Genomic DNA, 17,503 nt, shown 5'->3' with positions numbered 1-17,503 from the left:
TCTCTGGATTTTAGCTGACCCTCCAATCTGTTTTGTGGGTGCAGTCACAGTTTTCAGTTTCGACACAAACAGAACAATGGTTGGAAACGACCTACCTGCCAGAGGAGAAAGTCGCTGAGCCTCACTTCCCCAGAAGTCCGTATCAAGATGTCAGGATGAGGAGAGTGGTTGGTATAGAGGCACTTATCCAGCAGAGACTCAGAGACATCGCTAAGGTGAGTGGGGAAGAGACAAAGATAAGTCCACATCTCTTTTTGGATTATTCTCATGGTGAACTTCCTTACATAAAGCTTCCCAGTTTATAGAACACCATCAAATACATTAGCCAATACTACCTGGTATGTAGAAGGCCCTCAGCAAATGCTTGATAAATTAATGAATGGTTTCAATCCTCACAACTACATTAGGTACTTCTATCCTCACTTTATAGATAAGGAAACTGAGGCTCAGAGAAGATGAAAAATTTGCCCAAAGCCATTTAGTTGCAGCCTAAAACCAGATGCACCCACCAGAATATGTGTTGTCCTTCACTTAAAACATCTTGTTTTTAAAATGGATACACCTTATGACCCTGCAATTTGATGAAATACTATGCAACTGTTTTTAATAAAGATAAATCTAACTGCATTGATTTGGAAAGATGTCTAAGATGTAATATTAGATGAAAAAAAGCACGTTTCAGAAAAAATACAGTGTGGAAAATACACACACACACTCACTCACACGTGTGAATACATGTATATATAAACAAAGAACAAAATCTAGAAAGGCATACACCATTCTATTAATGGTGATTACCTCTGGAAGGCTGGATAAGAAGGAAATACTATCTCTTTTTACTTTATATACTTCTGTTATTCTTTGAATTTATTATAGAGAACATTTTTAAAACCTTAAATTTAAGTCATATGGACCCTGAAACACTTCAAAAAATCCACTTTACTTAGGATTTGAAAAAACAGCAAAATGATGAGCCCTCTTGTGTTTGATAAGAGCTACTTTCCCAAGCAGACAGACACTCAGAAAGGAGACGGAATGAAGGAAGAATGGGCACTGGCAGCATTTATCTTAAGTTAAACTCTCCTGTCCATGGAAAGAGGGTATTTGCAAGACTGGTGTGTGGTGGTTCCAAGAATACTGTTTACCTATCCTGCCAAGTACCCAGAGGCAGGATTCAGAATCTCCAGGTGGTAACAGCTGCATCTTAGGAAGGGTCTAGAAGACAAAATTTCTGGGTGGGAACATTTTTCTGGGAGCATAGTCGAAAAAAAGCAGAGACCTGGGCTGAGTGTTCAGAACAAGGATCTACACTTACTAGCTGTGTGCCTTTGGGTAAGTTACTCCATCTCTCAGTCATCTTTTTGCAAACCACAGAGGGAGCTTTATTTTCTGTACCATCATATGGTAAATAATATTCACTTATGACTGGGCAATAGGAAGGGCTCTGGTTCAGATTTCCCTGATAATTTCCCTGAGTCTTGTCTTGACAGCATGATCTTAATTCTTTAATTAAGAATGTGAAACCTGGGAGATCCCTGGTGGTCTAGTGGTTAGGATTTGGCACTTTCACTGCCATGGCCTGGGTTCAATCCCTGGTCAGGGAATTGAGATCCTACAGGCCACATGGAGCAGCCCAAAAAAAAAAAAAAAGTGAAACCCTGTGCAATCAACAATTTCTCAGCTCTCTTATTTTTGAAATGGCACATTTGTCCTATCTACTTATAGGTTATTGTGAGAGTCAAATCGAATGAAATAACAGATTTGAGTGTACCTTGGGAACTATAAAGCACTACATAAATAAGAGGAATAAAGGTTATTTCCAGACACACTACCCTGATGTGGGACTTTGGATCCCCACATAACCCCTCTGAATCCCCACATAACCCCTCTGAATTTCAAATGTGTCTGCATTTTTTTTTTTTTGCCTGCGCTGCGCAGCATCGGAATGACATACAGATTTCAATTCCCCAACCAGGGATCAAACCTGCACCCCCTGCAGTGCAAGTGTGGAGTCTTAACCACTGGAGCACCAGGGAAGCCTGTCAACTAAACTTTTTAAACCTTGGTTACCTGGTCTTATAAAATAAGACAAATAATAGTCACTACCTTATATGAAAACTAGATGAGAATATGCATGATAAACTCCTACTAGTCTCGTGTCTGCCTCATAATAAGATCTGATGACTATTATTTATTTATTTATTTTTAGTATATTTTTTTGATGTGGACCATTTTTTTTAAAGTCTTTATTGAATTTGTTATAATATTGCTTCTGTTCTATGTTTTGGTTTTTTGGCCACGAGGCATGTGGGATCTTAGCTCCTGACTAGGGATCAAACCCACACCCCCTGCATTGGAAGGCGAAATCTTAACCACTGGACAGTCACGGAAGTCCCTGGTAACTATTAGTTATTAATTTTTATTTTATTTTATTTTTTTTTTTAAAAGGTGTAAAGGAGATGTGTGTTGGCTATAGAAATTTGTGTGACGTGCATTTTAATGGAAGATTTTTTTTTTTTTTTTTTTTTTTTTTTTTTTTATTCTATTCCCATTCAATTGTGTACTTTTATTTATTTATTTATTTTTTGGCTGTGCTGGGTCTTCGGTTCGTGCGAGGACTTTCTCTAGTTGCGGCAAGTGGGGGCCACTCTTCATCGCGGTGCGGGGACCGCTCTTCATCGCGGTGCGCGGGCCTTTCACTATCGCGGCCCCTCCTGTTGCGGGGCACAGGCTCCAGACGCGCAGGCTCAGTAGTTGTGGCTCACGGGCCCAGCTGCTCCGTGGCATGTGGGATCTTCCCAGACCAGGGCTCGAACCCGTGTCCCCTGCATTAGCAGGCAGATTCTCAACCACTGCGCCACCAGGGAAGCCCCAATTTTTATTTTTATACTGTGTTTTTGTTCATTTCAACCTTCCTATAAGGCAGTCAGTATGCCAGAGTGAAAGAGAACACAGGCTCTGGAGCCAGGCTGGAAATCCTGGTCAACTGTGTGAACTTGGACAAGTTATTTAACCTCACAGCAAGGTTCAATTTATAAAAACAGTATCTACCTCAAAGGGTCTAAGGATTAAATGAAATAATGTACGTGGAATACTTAGCAAGTGCTGGGCACAGAGTAAATGCTTAGTAAACATTAGCAATTATTATTAACACTATTGTTTTAAGAGGAAGACAGAGGCCTACAGATGGTCAAGACCTGCTCAAGAGAGTTTATTAACTATCATTTATGCTAAACCTAATTCCTTCTGTAATTTGAGATTCAAAAAACAATCTATTAAAATGACTGCTAGAAAAAAATATATTACTCTGGAAGAAAGGAAAATGAGGAGTTGGATGGTGGTGATGAGAGAACAGAAAAATTCCAGTTATGGGAAGGGTAGAGCCTGACTGTAATTAACTCATTGACTCTCTGTTATAAATATGGATTTGTCTAAAGCTGAATAATGTAAAGAGCACTGCCTCAGGCCCTGATCAGCCCAGTCTGAGTTGAACATCAAGCTTCCTGAGCTGATGGGTTGAGACATCAGCCTCCTTACCCTAGTAACCCGCCCAGCCCACGCCATGTCTGCCTGACTAACCCACACAGGCAAGTTACTAAACCATGCAGGGCAGAGAAAACGGATATGAGAAAACTAGCTGGGCAAGAAGCAGGGGGTCAGTGGCTATTGCAATGTGTTATCAGTATAAATCACGCTGCACTAGGAGGCAAGATTAGAGTTCTAGTTCCAGGCATGAATGCATGTTAAATCTGCTTGCTAAATAGCTTTTTTTCTTTTTAGCATAAACATTTGTCCCTTATTTTTTAAAAATATGTTAATTTATACAAAAAATTATATAAAACATTAATCGTAAAGCACTAAGAATATAATGAACTATGAATTCATTCCCCAAGCCAAGAATCAGAAAATTATCAATAACTTTCATCTACTTATATATCCCTCATCTACTTATATCTCATCTTCCTGCCCAGCCCCCATACTGCCAACTTAACCAATATCTTAATGTTTTTTCCCCAACAGCTAATTTTCAATCCACGTATTAATTGACCTCTCTACAGCATCTGACACTGTTGCTCCCACCAATGCACACCCGCCACCCCACCTGCACTAACAAACACCCTCTTTTCTTGGCTTCTGTAATACTGGCAGCCCTTTTGTTTCTACCTTTCTGGTTGTTGATTCTCTTTTTTCTTAAGGCTCATTTTCCTCTACCCAGCCAGTAAAACTTATGAGTTTCTCAAAACTCCATCGTAGGCCCTCTCTTCTTCTCACTCTAGACTCTCCTTAGATTCCTCATGCTCTCTCTTTGCTTCAGTTACCATACTGCTATCTCCGGTCCCCACTTCTATCTACTGTCAACCTGATATCTGTGTTCAACATCTACAATATATCCCAAACCAAACTCCTGACCTTCTTCCTCAAACTGCAGCCTCTCAGGGTTCTCAGCACAGCGAAGGGCAACACTATCCACTGTTTTATACGTCAAAAACCCTGGAGTCACCCATAACACATCCTTATCCCAGAGTCAATCCATCAAGTCCTCTCGATTTTTTTCCTCTCTCAATAATATTTTTTCTTTTTTTTTCTTTTTTGAATTTTATGTTTTTTAACACAGCAGGTTCTTATTAGTTATCTATTTTATACATATTAGTGTATATATGTCAATCCCAATCTCCCAATTCATCCCACCACTCCCCCACCAAGTCCTCTCTATTTGATCTGCTTCATAGCTCTTAATGCAGTCTGTTTGGTCTATTCCACCATCACCACCATAATCCAAGCTCCCTTCCAAGTACTCTCTACTTGAATTATTCCAACAGTATTTGTGCAACCAACAAGCTCTTCATAATACTGCCACTTTCCCCAGTTACTGCTTATCCTCTCACCCCCTTCTTAGGTCACTTATCATTTCCTCTGGGGAGCCTTCCCTACCAGGTCCATTCCTCTTATTATAAATTCTTGTTGAACCATGCACCAATGCCTTTATCATGCTTATCATCATTATAAATTTATGCTAATTTGTATAATGTTGATAATGTTTGTTTCCCTTACCAGAGAGCCATGAAAGCAGGAAATATGTGTTTTTTATTTTTACCACTGTATCCCCTATATACAGCAATGTGTCTGGCCTTTAGTTGGCACTTAAAAAATATTTGTTACACGAATGAATGATTGATTGAATGAATAAACTATGTGGCACAGAAAGATCACTCAGCTGTTGGAGAGGAGAGGGATTCATAAAATAGCCTTAAAAACTGTCTCCTCTTCTTCTTATCTAATTTCATTCTCACTGAGAAACTTCTTCATTTTTAATTTAGTTTCCCAGGAAAATCGAATTACACCCAAGAAGGGAGTCAGAAAAACTCCTGGGTCCCACAATCCCATATATAATAAAGGTAAGGACAAAAACTCTAGAATCAGACAGTTTTTGATAGGAGTCCCAGCTCTGGCACTTACTAGCAGAATGACCTTGGGACAGTCATTTCAATGTGAGCTCAGTTTTCTCATCTATAAAATGGAGAAAAGACTCAAATCTCTTAAACATGAGAATATTAACTTAATCAAATAAACAGAGCATAACACATTGCCTGGCTTGTTTTTTGCTACTATTATTTTACTACTGCTGTTGTTAGTTTACTAATATTATTACCAAAGGTTACAATAATAATAACAGGAGAGGGACTGAGCAGATAGATGGCTTCTAAAGTCTCTCCCAGCTCTGATAACCCTACCGTGTTGCTAATGATGAACAACTTTCTTTTTGAAAATACCTGGATCTTGCATGAAACTGGAACATGAGAGGCCTAAAGGCCAATACCCCCAACAAGCTGCATTCCTGAAAAATCATTCTTAGAAAAACTCCGCCAAAGGGCCAGGAGGGCATCATGTTTTATTGAATGCCACAGTGTTGCTACAAGCCATGCCATTTTTTCTGGAGCTTCTTGGTTTGTGGTGAACACAGAGAAATTCTGAAGCAGGCTATAATAAGTCATTCCAAAGCTCTAAGTGCGGGGGACCACCCCTCTCAAATCTTTCCACATACATTCCCGATTTGACTTCTGGCCCAAGTACATGACTTAGGAGGGATTTTATGGTTCGGTGCATGCCTGTTTTCCCTATCATGCTGAACAACTGCGCTACCTGGGATCCAGCAGGCCTTGCTCCACTCCCCAGGCCATCTCTCTCACAGCATTGCTGATCTCATGACGGGATGTGTAAGCAAAACAGACGTTCAGGAAACACCTGAGAAGGGAAGAACAGAATAATTTACCAAAGGGGGGCGGCGGCTAAGGAGTGGAGTCACTTATTACAGAGCACCCCTTCTGTGGTAGAACAAACACACACCAAATGTTAACCATGGATACCTCTGAAAAGCGAGATTATTAATTTTTTGAGTTTTCCAAGTTTTCTTGGGAAAAAAACATATTAGTTTTGTAATAAGAAAAATACTAACTGACCCTTATTATTCTCCTAATCTTCTTCCCTTCTGCTAACACCCAGCTTTCAGAGGATGTGAATTCACTGTGATATTAGAACAAGCAAAGAATAGGAAGGAAATCTGATGTGAAACAAATCCACTGCCAAATATGCATTATATTCCAAAGCCACACATAATGAAGTCTAGATTATTAAACTCTGTTCCCCTCTGCATCTGCATGCCCTCCCAAGGTCATCCCCTCTATTGGTTAAAGCAGTGGGACAGAAAGAGAATTTCTTGAAGGATCTGTCTTCAGAGACAGGGATAAGGCATGCTACATTCCCACCCCATTCCCTGTCAATTAAACACACACACACACACACACACATATATATTTATATATATATAAAAATACATATGTATATGGGGGGCAAGGCACATGAAGGAGGAAGATAAGAAACTGTATGTGTGAGTATACACACATATAACAAGGTGCTGCAGAACCATCTCTGGTCTGCCTTGCAGATGGAGGAAGAAGTCTCAAGCATCCAAAACCAACTCCTCATTACCTCTTTTTTTTTTTTTTTTTTTTTTAACAGCTAACATTATTTATTTATATATTTATTTATGGCTGTGTTGGGTCTTCGTTTCTGTGCGAAAGCTTTCTCTAGTTGTGGCAAGCGGGGACCACTCTTCATTGCGGTGCGCGGGCCTCTCTTGCTGCAGAGCACAGGCTCCAGACGCGCAAGCTCGGCAATTGTGGCTCACGGGCCCAGCCGCTCTGCGGCATGTGGGATCTTCCCAGACCAGGGCTCGAACCCAGACCAGGGCTCGAACCCAGACCAGGGCTCGAACCCGTGTGCCCTGCATTGGCAGGCAGATTCTCAACCACTGCGCCACCAGGGAAGCCCCTCATTACCTCTTGTACCAAATGCAGGCTAAGGAAGGCCCAGGACATCTCCCTAAAGTTAGCAGGGAGTCATAGATTGATACAGGTCCCTAAGGGGAAATCTGAAAACTTACTTGTTGTAGTTCTTGGTGGCCTGCACAGCCTGTGCGATCAGCTCCTGGAGATCCAAGGGCAACAAATGCAGATCACCCAGGACCCGGATACATACCCCATGCTTCTGCAGTTTCTCCCTGATCAGGGGGGAAAGGAGGCAGGTTTGGGAGGTGGGACAGAGCACCTGCTGAGCTGGAGAAAGCAAAGTGCTTAGCTGATACTCAATTACCAGTTTTTGAGTGCCTTCCTGTGTGTCAGGCACTGATCTACAAGTATTATTTCACTGAATGCCCTCAACAACTCTGAAGGGAGTTTACTACATTCCCTGTTCTACAGCGGGAAACTGAGGCTCAGATAGAATAGTTAGATAGGGATTGCCCAAGGTCATACAGCCATTAAGTGCTGTGTCGGGACCGAATCCCAGGTTTGCCTGATTTGAGAACCCAAACCTCTTTACCACGCATTACACCGCCTTGTGTGTCCTTGTCGACAAGTTGCATTTCACGTATTCTGTGCTGTTTGTCCCATTTTGATGGGTGAATAAACTCTTCAACAGCAGGAGTTGTATTATTGGTTACTTTTGCAACATCTAACATTAATTATATGTTTACTAAGTGCCAGACATTGGGCTAAGTGTTTTACATGCATTCCATCCTTACATCAGCCTTTGAGGCAGACACCATTCTCATTCCCCTTTTACAGACGAAGAAACTGAGGCACAGGGAGGTTAAGTAATTTGTTCAAGATCAGACAGCTGGTGAGTAGAAAGCCAGAAATCGAACTTAGGGAGTCTGGTTCCAGAGCCTGTCTTTTTAATCACAACATTACACTGCCTCCATATGGTAACTCCCAAACCCCGCACAGTGAGCACAAACTCACTGTTCCCCAGCCAGCTTCTCACACTTGGGAATGCTATGGAGGAACTGAACAACTAATGTTTGGAAAATGGGAGCTTCATAACAAGAAGTACACTGTGGGGCAAGGGTATCTGGCAACGTCCTGGAGAACCCTGATCCAGAGCTGAAGGCTACACCCACAGCCTATCCACCCTATAACCCTCAACCACATTTCTTCAAGAGTGAAGCAAGATCTAATCACCTAGCTTTGAGAACCCACTTGAGTTAGAGTAGACAAATGTATATTCAAATTAAGGCAACATTTGAATAAGAATACCTAGATTCAGGAATTCCACGGTTCCTCCGTGGTTCCACTGCAGGGGACATGGGTTTCATCCCTGGTCGGGGAACTAAGACCTCGCATGCTGTGTGGTGCAGCCAAAAAAAAAAAAGAATACCTAGATTCAAGCCCTAGTGCCTAGTGCCACCGATTACTATCTGACCTTGCATAACCACCCCTGCCATACTGTGGAAAGTGCTTATTCTCAGACATCAAGCACATGACCTGAGTAAGAAGGTGTAAAAGCCCTGGCGAGGAGCCAGGAGATCTGGGTTCCCAGCCTGGCTCTGCCACTAGCTAGCTGCGTGACCATGGGCAAACCTTTCTCTTCTCTTCACCAGGATTAGTTTCCCAACTGATGAAACTGAACTAGGCCAGTGGTTTTCCAAACTTCTTTTAGCCAAACAAGTCTTTCTTCAAATCAAATCTTAAACGGAAGCCCAATATACAAAATAGATAAATGCAAACAAGCACCGTTTACCCCATTCCCTCTGGGTCATTGCATGCCCGCTCCTCACAACTACGGGGTTCTGTGGCACCTTGTTGGAAAACCACTACTAAGGTTTCTTCTTGCTCTGTCTAGGACTTCATAACCTAAGACCATCTTCTCTACTCGTGACTGATTAGAACAATCTCAGGAGCACCTCTACTGCCATGCATTTTGATCTTGTAAGAAGTGTTAAGACTGCTTCCTGTCTCTACAGCAGACAACAGCTCAGCTCTAGAGTCAGAAAGACCCTGTGTGTTTTGGCTCTGCCTGTCTGATAGCTGCGTGACCCAGGATATACCCCTAAACTTCTCTGGTTTTTACTTTCCTCCGCTCTACAACTGGGATAATAATATCTTTCTCACAGGATAATATGAATTTTAAATGAGAGTACATGTTAGGCTCAGGGCCTGACACATAGTATAAGCACTTAAAAAAGGTAAGATTAGTGTGAAGTACAGAAGAATTTGAAGAATTTGAACACCTGGAATGTGTCCCCATTACCTCTGTCCCCAGCCCCTCGGGTGTGAATTCTGAGCCACATGGGAAGGAGTAATGTCTGTGGCCCAGAGACTCACTAATATGGACAGAGAGAAGCCTGGCTATGCTCCCCGCACCCTGACCCACACAGGGATGGAAATGACAGAATTGTCCTAGGCCCAGCTCCACTAGAGCTCTAAGCTCTCTGTTCTCTCATCTTCCTGGTCCTGGTGTCGGGAGGAGCTGGGCAGAGAATGGTTGTAATGAAGACTTTGGGGCAGTCCTGGCTGGAGAGGGTTCCACACTTTGAAACAAATAATCTCCACCAAACTTCCACTTTGCCCCATTCTGGCTTTGCTCCCTAAGTTAAGCTTAAACATAGTGATAGCAAGAATAGTACTGACTCATCCCCATAAAGGCCTTTTATGCATCATCCTGTCTCATCCAAGGGTATATGCAGGGAAGTACAGTAACTTTTTAGGGATGACTTGCACAGCAGAAAATGGCTTTTTCAAGGTCTCTCTCACTCTACTTCCCTGGTCACAGTTCACTGGTCCTGGGGTAGAAATTTGAACTAAGGTGGACCAATTAAGGGTTTTAATTCATTCTGAGCTGCTCTCTTGAAGCAGACAAAGTTAGTCTGCGGAGCAAAGGAAGTAAATGTTCGAGGAGGCTCTACCTAATGGATTTCAATTCCTGGCTTCGGTTTTGCCTGAGGCTGGCTATCCTTGTCCTTGAATTCTGTGAAATACCTCTATACCCTCAAATAAATGTCCCCTTTAAAAAAAAAGAAAGAAAGAAAGAAAGAAAGAAAGAAAGAAAGAAAGAAAAAAAGAAAGAAAGACAGAAAAACTAGCTTGCCATATTTGCCACTGAAGAGGTCTGACTAACAGTAGAAGGGTTTAGAGTTCCGTAACTAGCCTCAGAAAAGAGAGTTGAGGGTTAGGTAAGGCTGGAGGTGGTAGAAGAACACAGGCTCCCCCTCTGACAGCATCTTACTTTTCTTCCATCAAGCGGCTGAACTTCTGCCGGGCCAGATCCATTAGCCCATCTACCTCACTCTTGGAGCGTTTGAAGTTCTCAATGCTGAATGCGTAGACCGTCACCTCTAGGACGCCCAGGTTCAAACACCAACGCAGAGTCTGAGAGGGGAGAAGGCAAGGAGCTAGGGTACAAGGAAAGAGCAGGAAGGGAAACAGGAGATGCCTCAGCCCTGACTCAATGAAGAGACAGACTTTTCTCCTCCCCAAACTGGGTAAAGCTAGGATAATACCAATGCTTCTGTCAGAATAATGAACCAAATAAGCAGAAAGCCACCACCTGAGAGACTGAAAAATGTGAACTTAATGAGTACTATTATGCTGATGCTATTGTGGTTTACTGGAAAGAGCTTTTCACTGAGAGAGTAAAGATCTAGGTTCTAGTCTCTCACTCCATCAAGCACTTGCTATGTGACTGCAGGCATATCACTTAACCTCTCAGGGCCTAAGTCTCCTTATCTGTAAAATAGGATCACAATCCATCCCTCACAAGGTGGCTAAAGATACATAAAAACACAAGGTATTATTACTCACAGCATAACATCATTATTCCAATAGACTGAGAGGCTGATGAGTTATAAGAATAAAAGCAACAATTGCACAGCTGTGTAGCATTTAAGTCTGCAAAGGGTTTTCACATACATTATTTTCATTTGATTCTTCAAGCAACCCCTTGAGAAAGGAATTATTGTTTTCATGCCTACTTTATAGATGATAAAATTGAGGCTCAGAAAGTTGAAGGCGAGTCAAAAGTCCACAGCTCTACCATATGAATCCATTATATGAGGTTCTAGAACAGCAAAAACTCATCTAGAGTGATAGAAATCAGAAGAGGAGGGGGAAGGGGAGGAGAAGAGGAGGGAAGACAGGGTTTGACTGGGAAGGGGCACAAAGGAACTTGCTAGAGAGATGGAAATGTTCTATATCTTGACAGGGGTGTGGATTAGACAGATGAATGCAACTGTCAAAACCCCAAATCTGTGCATTTCCCTGTATGAAATTATACCTCAACGAAAAAAGAAGTGAAACTCAAATTTAAACTCAGTCCTTTGGTACTGCTCTAACCCAGTGCCACTAGAGGCGGAGAACAAACTGGAGATGAGAATAACAGTGTTGAGATGGGGAGCCTGGAGGTTAAAGGTAAGGGACAGAAAACATTCAAACAGAACTGAAGAAATAAAGCTGAAGAGCTACCTTTCTAATCCCTTATCAGACATACAAACCCATTCACTGCCACCTTAGGAAAATTACCAGTGCAAACCTGACACTTGAATAGGCTTGGGCCCTGAAGATCTTACCAGGCAGCGAACTTGGTGGGTACACCTGGGTCGGAACCCACCACTGACCTCAGTCAATATAGGCTAATAACAACAGCTTCAATTTTTTGAGCACATCCTTTATGCCAGGTCTTGTGCCACATGCTTTTCATTGTGCCATCTTGTTTAATCCTCATGTAATCTCCCCATTTTACAGATGAAGGAACTGAGCCAAAGGGAAGCTATGTAACTTGCAGCAGGTCACAGAGCCAGGAAGTGGCAGAGCAGGGGTGCCAATGAGTTCTGAGTGACTAAAGAGCTTAAGCTCCTAAGCACTAGGCAAAAACTGCCTCTTAGTCACAAAAGAGAACTGAGATCAACAAACCTGAAGACCTCAGTGTTGGAGAGAACCCCACAACCACTCATTCAAGGCAAAAAGTATCACTGCCCTGGCTTCAGGACGTGTTCTTGTGCCAGGAAGCTGGGATCCGTGGGCTACAGAGTTTCACAAAGATCGACATATTCCATTGTTATTGTTAAATTTACTGTTTCCCAATTTGCAGTGGGCATTAAAACCATAAAATGTTGATGACATTTGGTTGGAGTGATGTCCTGGTTTGTCTGGCACTTTTCCTAGTTTAAGCACTTAAAGGCCTGTGTCCTGAGAAACACCTCAACCTCAGGATGGGTAGTCACCCTCTACCTTTGCTATGGAAATGTCACTTCTAAGAATTTATTGTAAACTAGTACCATTTATAATGTCCAATAATAGTGGAGCAGCTAAACAAACTATGTTAGATCCTCAGGAAAAATGTTCCACAGTCATTAAAACATATAGGTAGAAAGCTATAGATCAACCTAGAAAAATACTTGCCAAAATGTCAAGAAAAAAATAAGGTTATCAAAGCTATAGATGTAATTTTATAAATGTTAAGTCATGTTGAACATATTACAAGGATTGGGATGAGGCACAGAAAAACATAAATTGTTGATTAAAGTGGTAAGAGGAGACAATTTTGTTCTTATTTCTAATATTTTGCGATGATTCACTGGATGACTTAATTTTCTGTTAATGTTGATATGAGATCTATGGCTAGCAAGCAAGCAATAAAACAGACAAACAGCTATAAAAAAACACTCTCAAACCACAGCAAACTCAGGGCCTGGTCTTCTAGCTATAATCCAATTCTCCACAGACCATTCACCTTGGGTTCTGCCACGTGCACCCACCTCAGCCAGTTTGTTGAAGCCCTGTGAGTGGCCCTCTTGCCTCTCCACTTGGCACTTCTTGGCATAGCGACGGTTCCCATCCATTATGAACGCAATATGTTTGGGCATTGGGCCTGCCTGTGAAGTAAGAAGACAAATGAACACATCACATACTCCTCAGAGATAAAGGGAGACAATATCCCAAGCTGACAGGCTTGAGCTATATGATAAAAGCCCTGAGGAAAAGAACTGGGTATTCTGTACTTTTAGCTCAATACATAAGCATTAAGCACTTTTATTCATTTTTATTTATATGTTTATTGAGCCCTTACTACATGCCAAGTACTATGCTGAGCTTTTCAAATTTCATCTTAATTTTTTATCATACAAACATATGAAGTAAATAGTGTTATCTTCATTTTATAGGTGAAAAAACTGAGGCTCAGAGAGGTCAAGTGACTTGCATAAGTCACACAGCCAAGACAAGACAAAGTGGGGATTCAAACTTAGGTCTATGTGCTTTCAGAGTTCATCTCCTAACTATATGCCCTTAACCACCACCTTGGTTTCATCAGCCTTCAACTGGAAGGCACAGGAAGGATATTGATGGGTATGGCCCAATGTAAAGGCCATCCTCCACATAAAAGAGGCATACACTTCTCAGTTTTATCCGAGTCCTGTCACACAGGAATGGGGGCCTCATATTGTTGGATCTTCTTATTTTACAAGAGAAGCCAATCAAGATTTTTATAAAAATTTAAATGTAAGGAGCCATTTGAAAACAAACAAAAAAGACATTTTGGGGGCAAACAAAACAAAACAAACAAAACTTCTGGCCTAGAGCAGACTTTTGTTGTCTATCATAGCAAAAATTCACTCCTTGGGTTATTTTTCCTCACTGGAGGGGCTCTTCATAGACCACTTCCCCTGCATCTCCCAACATTTTCTACTTTTGTCCCCCATATATAGCCATAAAAAAAAAAAAAAATCCAGTAAAGTCATGCAGCTTGTTCTTCCCAACACGTGACCGCAGTGGCTCCTTGAGGAGATGCTTTTCTATTTCCTGGACTGCCTGAGATCACCTGGCATTTGTGTGTGAGTGTATGTGTGGGTACAAGGCTTACTTACTCATAAATTCACTGCTACTTGCTGCTTGACAGCCTATGGCTGAAAAATAAAACCAAGCTGACTGGCTCCAATATCAAACCTTTCATATGAGGAGGATTATAACATTGCTGTGATTCCTAGAGAAAAAGCTGAGGGAAGATCTAGGGAACCAAGTGGAGTGTAGGAAACAGAGTGATTGTAGTCTTCAAATGGTTGAAAGACAGCCCCAATAATAGTAATTAAAAACTGCTAGACACTGTGCTGAGTGTTTTCTATGTAGTTTCATTTAATCCTCAAAACCACCATATAAAGTCACATGGTTAATAAATGATAGAATAGGACTTTCATTCATGTCTGCCTCCAGAGCCCTCTTAACCCTTATGCTCGACTGTCACATCAAAGAAAGATCAGTTATTTTATCTAAACCCAGAGGTCAGGGACTTCCCTGGTGGCGCAGTGGTTAAGAATCTGCCTGCCAATGCAAGGTTCGATCCCTGGTCCGGGAAGATCCCACATGCCGCAGAGCGACTAAGCCCGTGTGCCACAACTACTGAGCCTGAGCTCTAGAGCCCGCAAGCCACAACTACTGAGCCCGCATGCCACAGCTACTGAAGCCAGCACACCTAGAGCCCATGCTCCACAACAAAGAGAAGCCAGCACAGTGAGAAGCCCACACACTGCAACGAAGAGTAGCCCCCACTCACCGCAGCTAGAGAAAGCCCGCACACAACAACGAAGACCCAACGCAGCCAAAAATAAATTAAAAATACAAAACAAAACAAAACAAAGCCCAGAGGACAGTACTAGGAATAACAGATCAAAGTTCTAGGGAAACAAATTTCAGGAAGATCTAACAGTCTATGCTGCCCAATGATATTGGGAGGTCTCAGGCTTCCTGAAAATGTAAGAGTTAGGACAATAATCTACCAGAAATGTAGACCTGGAAGTTACCTGCAATTCTAAGACTCTTTGATACCATTGCTAAATTCTACTACAAATCCATAAACATCATGGGTTACCCAGTTTTAATAACAGGTTTTGATATAAGATTACCCAACGAACCAAAAGGCCAACTGGTGCTTTGGGCCACTGCTCACCTTTATGATGTTGGCACAGAACCGCTCCCAAAACGACAGCTCTCCTTCCTTGATCCATGACATAGTTCTTCCCTCAGCAGAAGAAGCACAGAACAATTAGACACCAACCAGGTAACCTTGTATAAACAAGACAGAGAATTAGAAGTCACCACACCTGCAAACAACTATGGCTGACTTGCAGGGATTCACCAAAACGGTAGAGAGAGCAGCCCAGCATTAGAATCCAAAAACACTGGCCCTGGACTTCCCTGGTGGTCCAGTGGCTAAGACTCTGCGCTCCCAATGCATGGGACCCGGGTTTGATCTCTGGTTAGGGAACTAGATCCCACATGCCACAACTAAGAGTTCGCATGCTGCAACTTAAGATCCCGTGTGCCGCAACTAAGACCCGGCACAGCCAAAAAAAAAAAAAAAAAAAAAAAAAAAGATACTGTCCTAAGCCTCTAGTCTTTCACCACCCAGAATTTATAAGCCAATAGGACCTTTGGGGCAGAGGCCTTTCCTTGGTTCTATGGGCTTGGTGGACCTTGCTCCCATCCCCTTTTTTCTCAGAGTCTGCACTGCCTTTTTCTGAACATGTAAGTCTGCTTCCTGTCACATCGTAGTGCCTACATCCTTATCCTTCCCCCTTCTTCCTTCTCCATCTTCCACCAGGCTGTTTCCCACTCTCGGGGCTCCGGGTCACTAACCCCTTCAGTTGTTGCACCCGTTACCTCCTACCCCAGAGACTTCCCAATTATTTACTCCCTCACTTGTATCTTCCACTGTCCCCTTTGTCTCTCCCACAGCTGCCTCCCGCTCAGTCATCTCTCTCCTCTTCTCCTCTAATGCCCCCCCCCTGAATCCAGCACCTTGACAGGCTCCGCCGGCACCTTTCAACCGCCCGAGGGGACCGACACTTCCTCACGACGTGGCGCTGGAAGAACACGTCATCGTTGGGCGCTGGGACACGCTTCTGCCGTCACCTGATGGGCGGGGCCCTGGCCTGCGCCTGCGCGCTCGGAGGAGGAGCGGAGCTGAGCGAGAGTTCTCGGCTGTTCGCCCTCCTGGGGCGGGGCGTGGTGGGGTGAAGGGGAGAGCCATGCGGGCTACCCGGCTCCGGGCCACGTGCGGGGGACCCGGCTGGGGAAGGCGGGGTTCAGTCCACCTGGGAGAGCCGAGGAGTCTGTAGACAGTCAGGCGGGCTAGGTTCGGGGCAAGAATTAGGAGAGCCCCACCTCAGAAATGCAGGGACTTCTTAGCCACTGGTGGCAGTTTGGACTGTTGAGAAAAGGGGTAAGGCAGCGTCCTGCTAGCTGGAAAGCCGCAGCACTGGCTTTAGAGCTCTGGTACAAGTGTTTTTTGTTTGTTTTTTTTGGTACAAGTCTTAAAAATCCTGTTTTTATACTCTTTTGTCTTATTTAGTGAATTTATCGTTTGCGAAGTTCCTAGCCGTAGTTAGCCTCACAGGGCACTTAATATCAGTCCATTTTGTGCTGATTTAAGGCACTCAAGATTTTAGGATTTGCATTCTCAGGACCTACCCAAAGAACTCAAAAAAGGGTTAAGGCCAGAAAGAACTCTAAGAATGACTTCTAAAGTTTAAGAAAGGCCATCAACTAACCCTGACAGAAAAATCAAGGGCATTCATTCTGTACCAAACCTTTAAAGAAAAAGGTTGCAGGAATTTGAGGCACTAACTCACAAAAGATATTGGGAGTTTAGTTTTCTCAAAATTAGAGAAGGGAAAAAAAAAAAAAACTTTACCATTTTCAGAGAAACTTCTTGTAGTTTCTTACTTTGGGTTGCAGTGTCAAGGAAACAAGGCAAGGAAGATACTGCAGTCACGACTCCCGATTCATTACGTTTGTCTTCCACTCTTTCTGATGAAAGGGTTATTTTTAACAGAGTGAAATGATCAAAGCAAGCCCTCCAGAGATGAGTAACCCACCCGTGAATAGTCTCTTAAGCTTTTCCATCCTTCCTGCTTTGCATGTAGGTTAGTAAGTTTCTGCCTAGCTGATTACTTCAATTTTGCAGGAAAACCATTTATTTAAGTCCAGTAGTAGTTTGCTACTTTTAACATCTTCCGAGGTCAGCTTTGACTTTTGGTAGGAAGTCCCTAGAGGGATATATGAAACTTCTTACCCTTGTTCTGTTAAAGTTTCCTTGTACCTTGTGTGATAGTTGGTATGCCTCCAATCAAGTCTTTCTTTTCTAAACCCTCCTTCCCTTAGGGGGAGCTAGATGT

General features: G+C 42.7%; 1 protein-coding gene across 8 annotated transcripts in view; it reads right to left on the bottom strand.

Annotated features, from left to right (window-relative positions):
* DHDDS (dehydrodolichyl diphosphate synthase subunit) overlaps window positions 1-16,201 on the bottom strand; it is a 33,710-nt gene extending 17,509 nt beyond the window's left edge. For 3 of the 8 annotated variants that reach the window (XM_036857074.1, XM_036857079.1, XM_036857116.1), the window contains exons 1-6: window positions 15,274-15,389; window positions 13,091-13,207; window positions 10,564-10,706; window positions 7,442-7,558; window positions 6,142-6,243; window positions 96-210 (exon numbers count right to left, since the gene is read on the bottom strand). In XM_036857074.1, coding sequence (XP_036712969.1) covers window positions 96-210; window positions 6,142-6,243; window positions 7,442-7,558; window positions 10,564-10,706; window positions 13,091-13,207; window positions 15,274-15,336 — 657 coding nt within the window. In that variant the 5' untranslated portion in view covers window positions 15,337-15,389. Of the gene's footprint in view, window positions 1-95; window positions 211-6,141; window positions 6,244-7,441; window positions 7,559-10,563; window positions 10,707-13,090; window positions 13,208-15,273; window positions 15,390-15,427; window positions 15,447-16,025; window positions 16,045-16,124 lie in introns of those variants that run through there. The other 5 variants (XM_036857062.1, XM_036857110.1, XM_036857082.1 and 2 more) reach the window with 4 other exon arrangements.
* Between the last annotated feature and the right edge of the window lie 1,302 nt (window positions 16,202-17,503).

Source organism: Balaenoptera musculus, chromosome 1 (genome assembly GCF_009873245.2).
Source record: "Balaenoptera musculus isolate JJ_BM4_2016_0621 chromosome 1, mBalMus1.pri.v3, whole genome shotgun sequence".
NCBI classification, from domain to species: Eukaryota; Metazoa; Chordata; class Mammalia; order Artiodactyla; family Balaenopteridae; genus Balaenoptera; species Balaenoptera musculus.
Note: the sequence above shows the minus strand (reverse complement) of the source record. Positions and strands in the feature narration are given on the sequence as shown.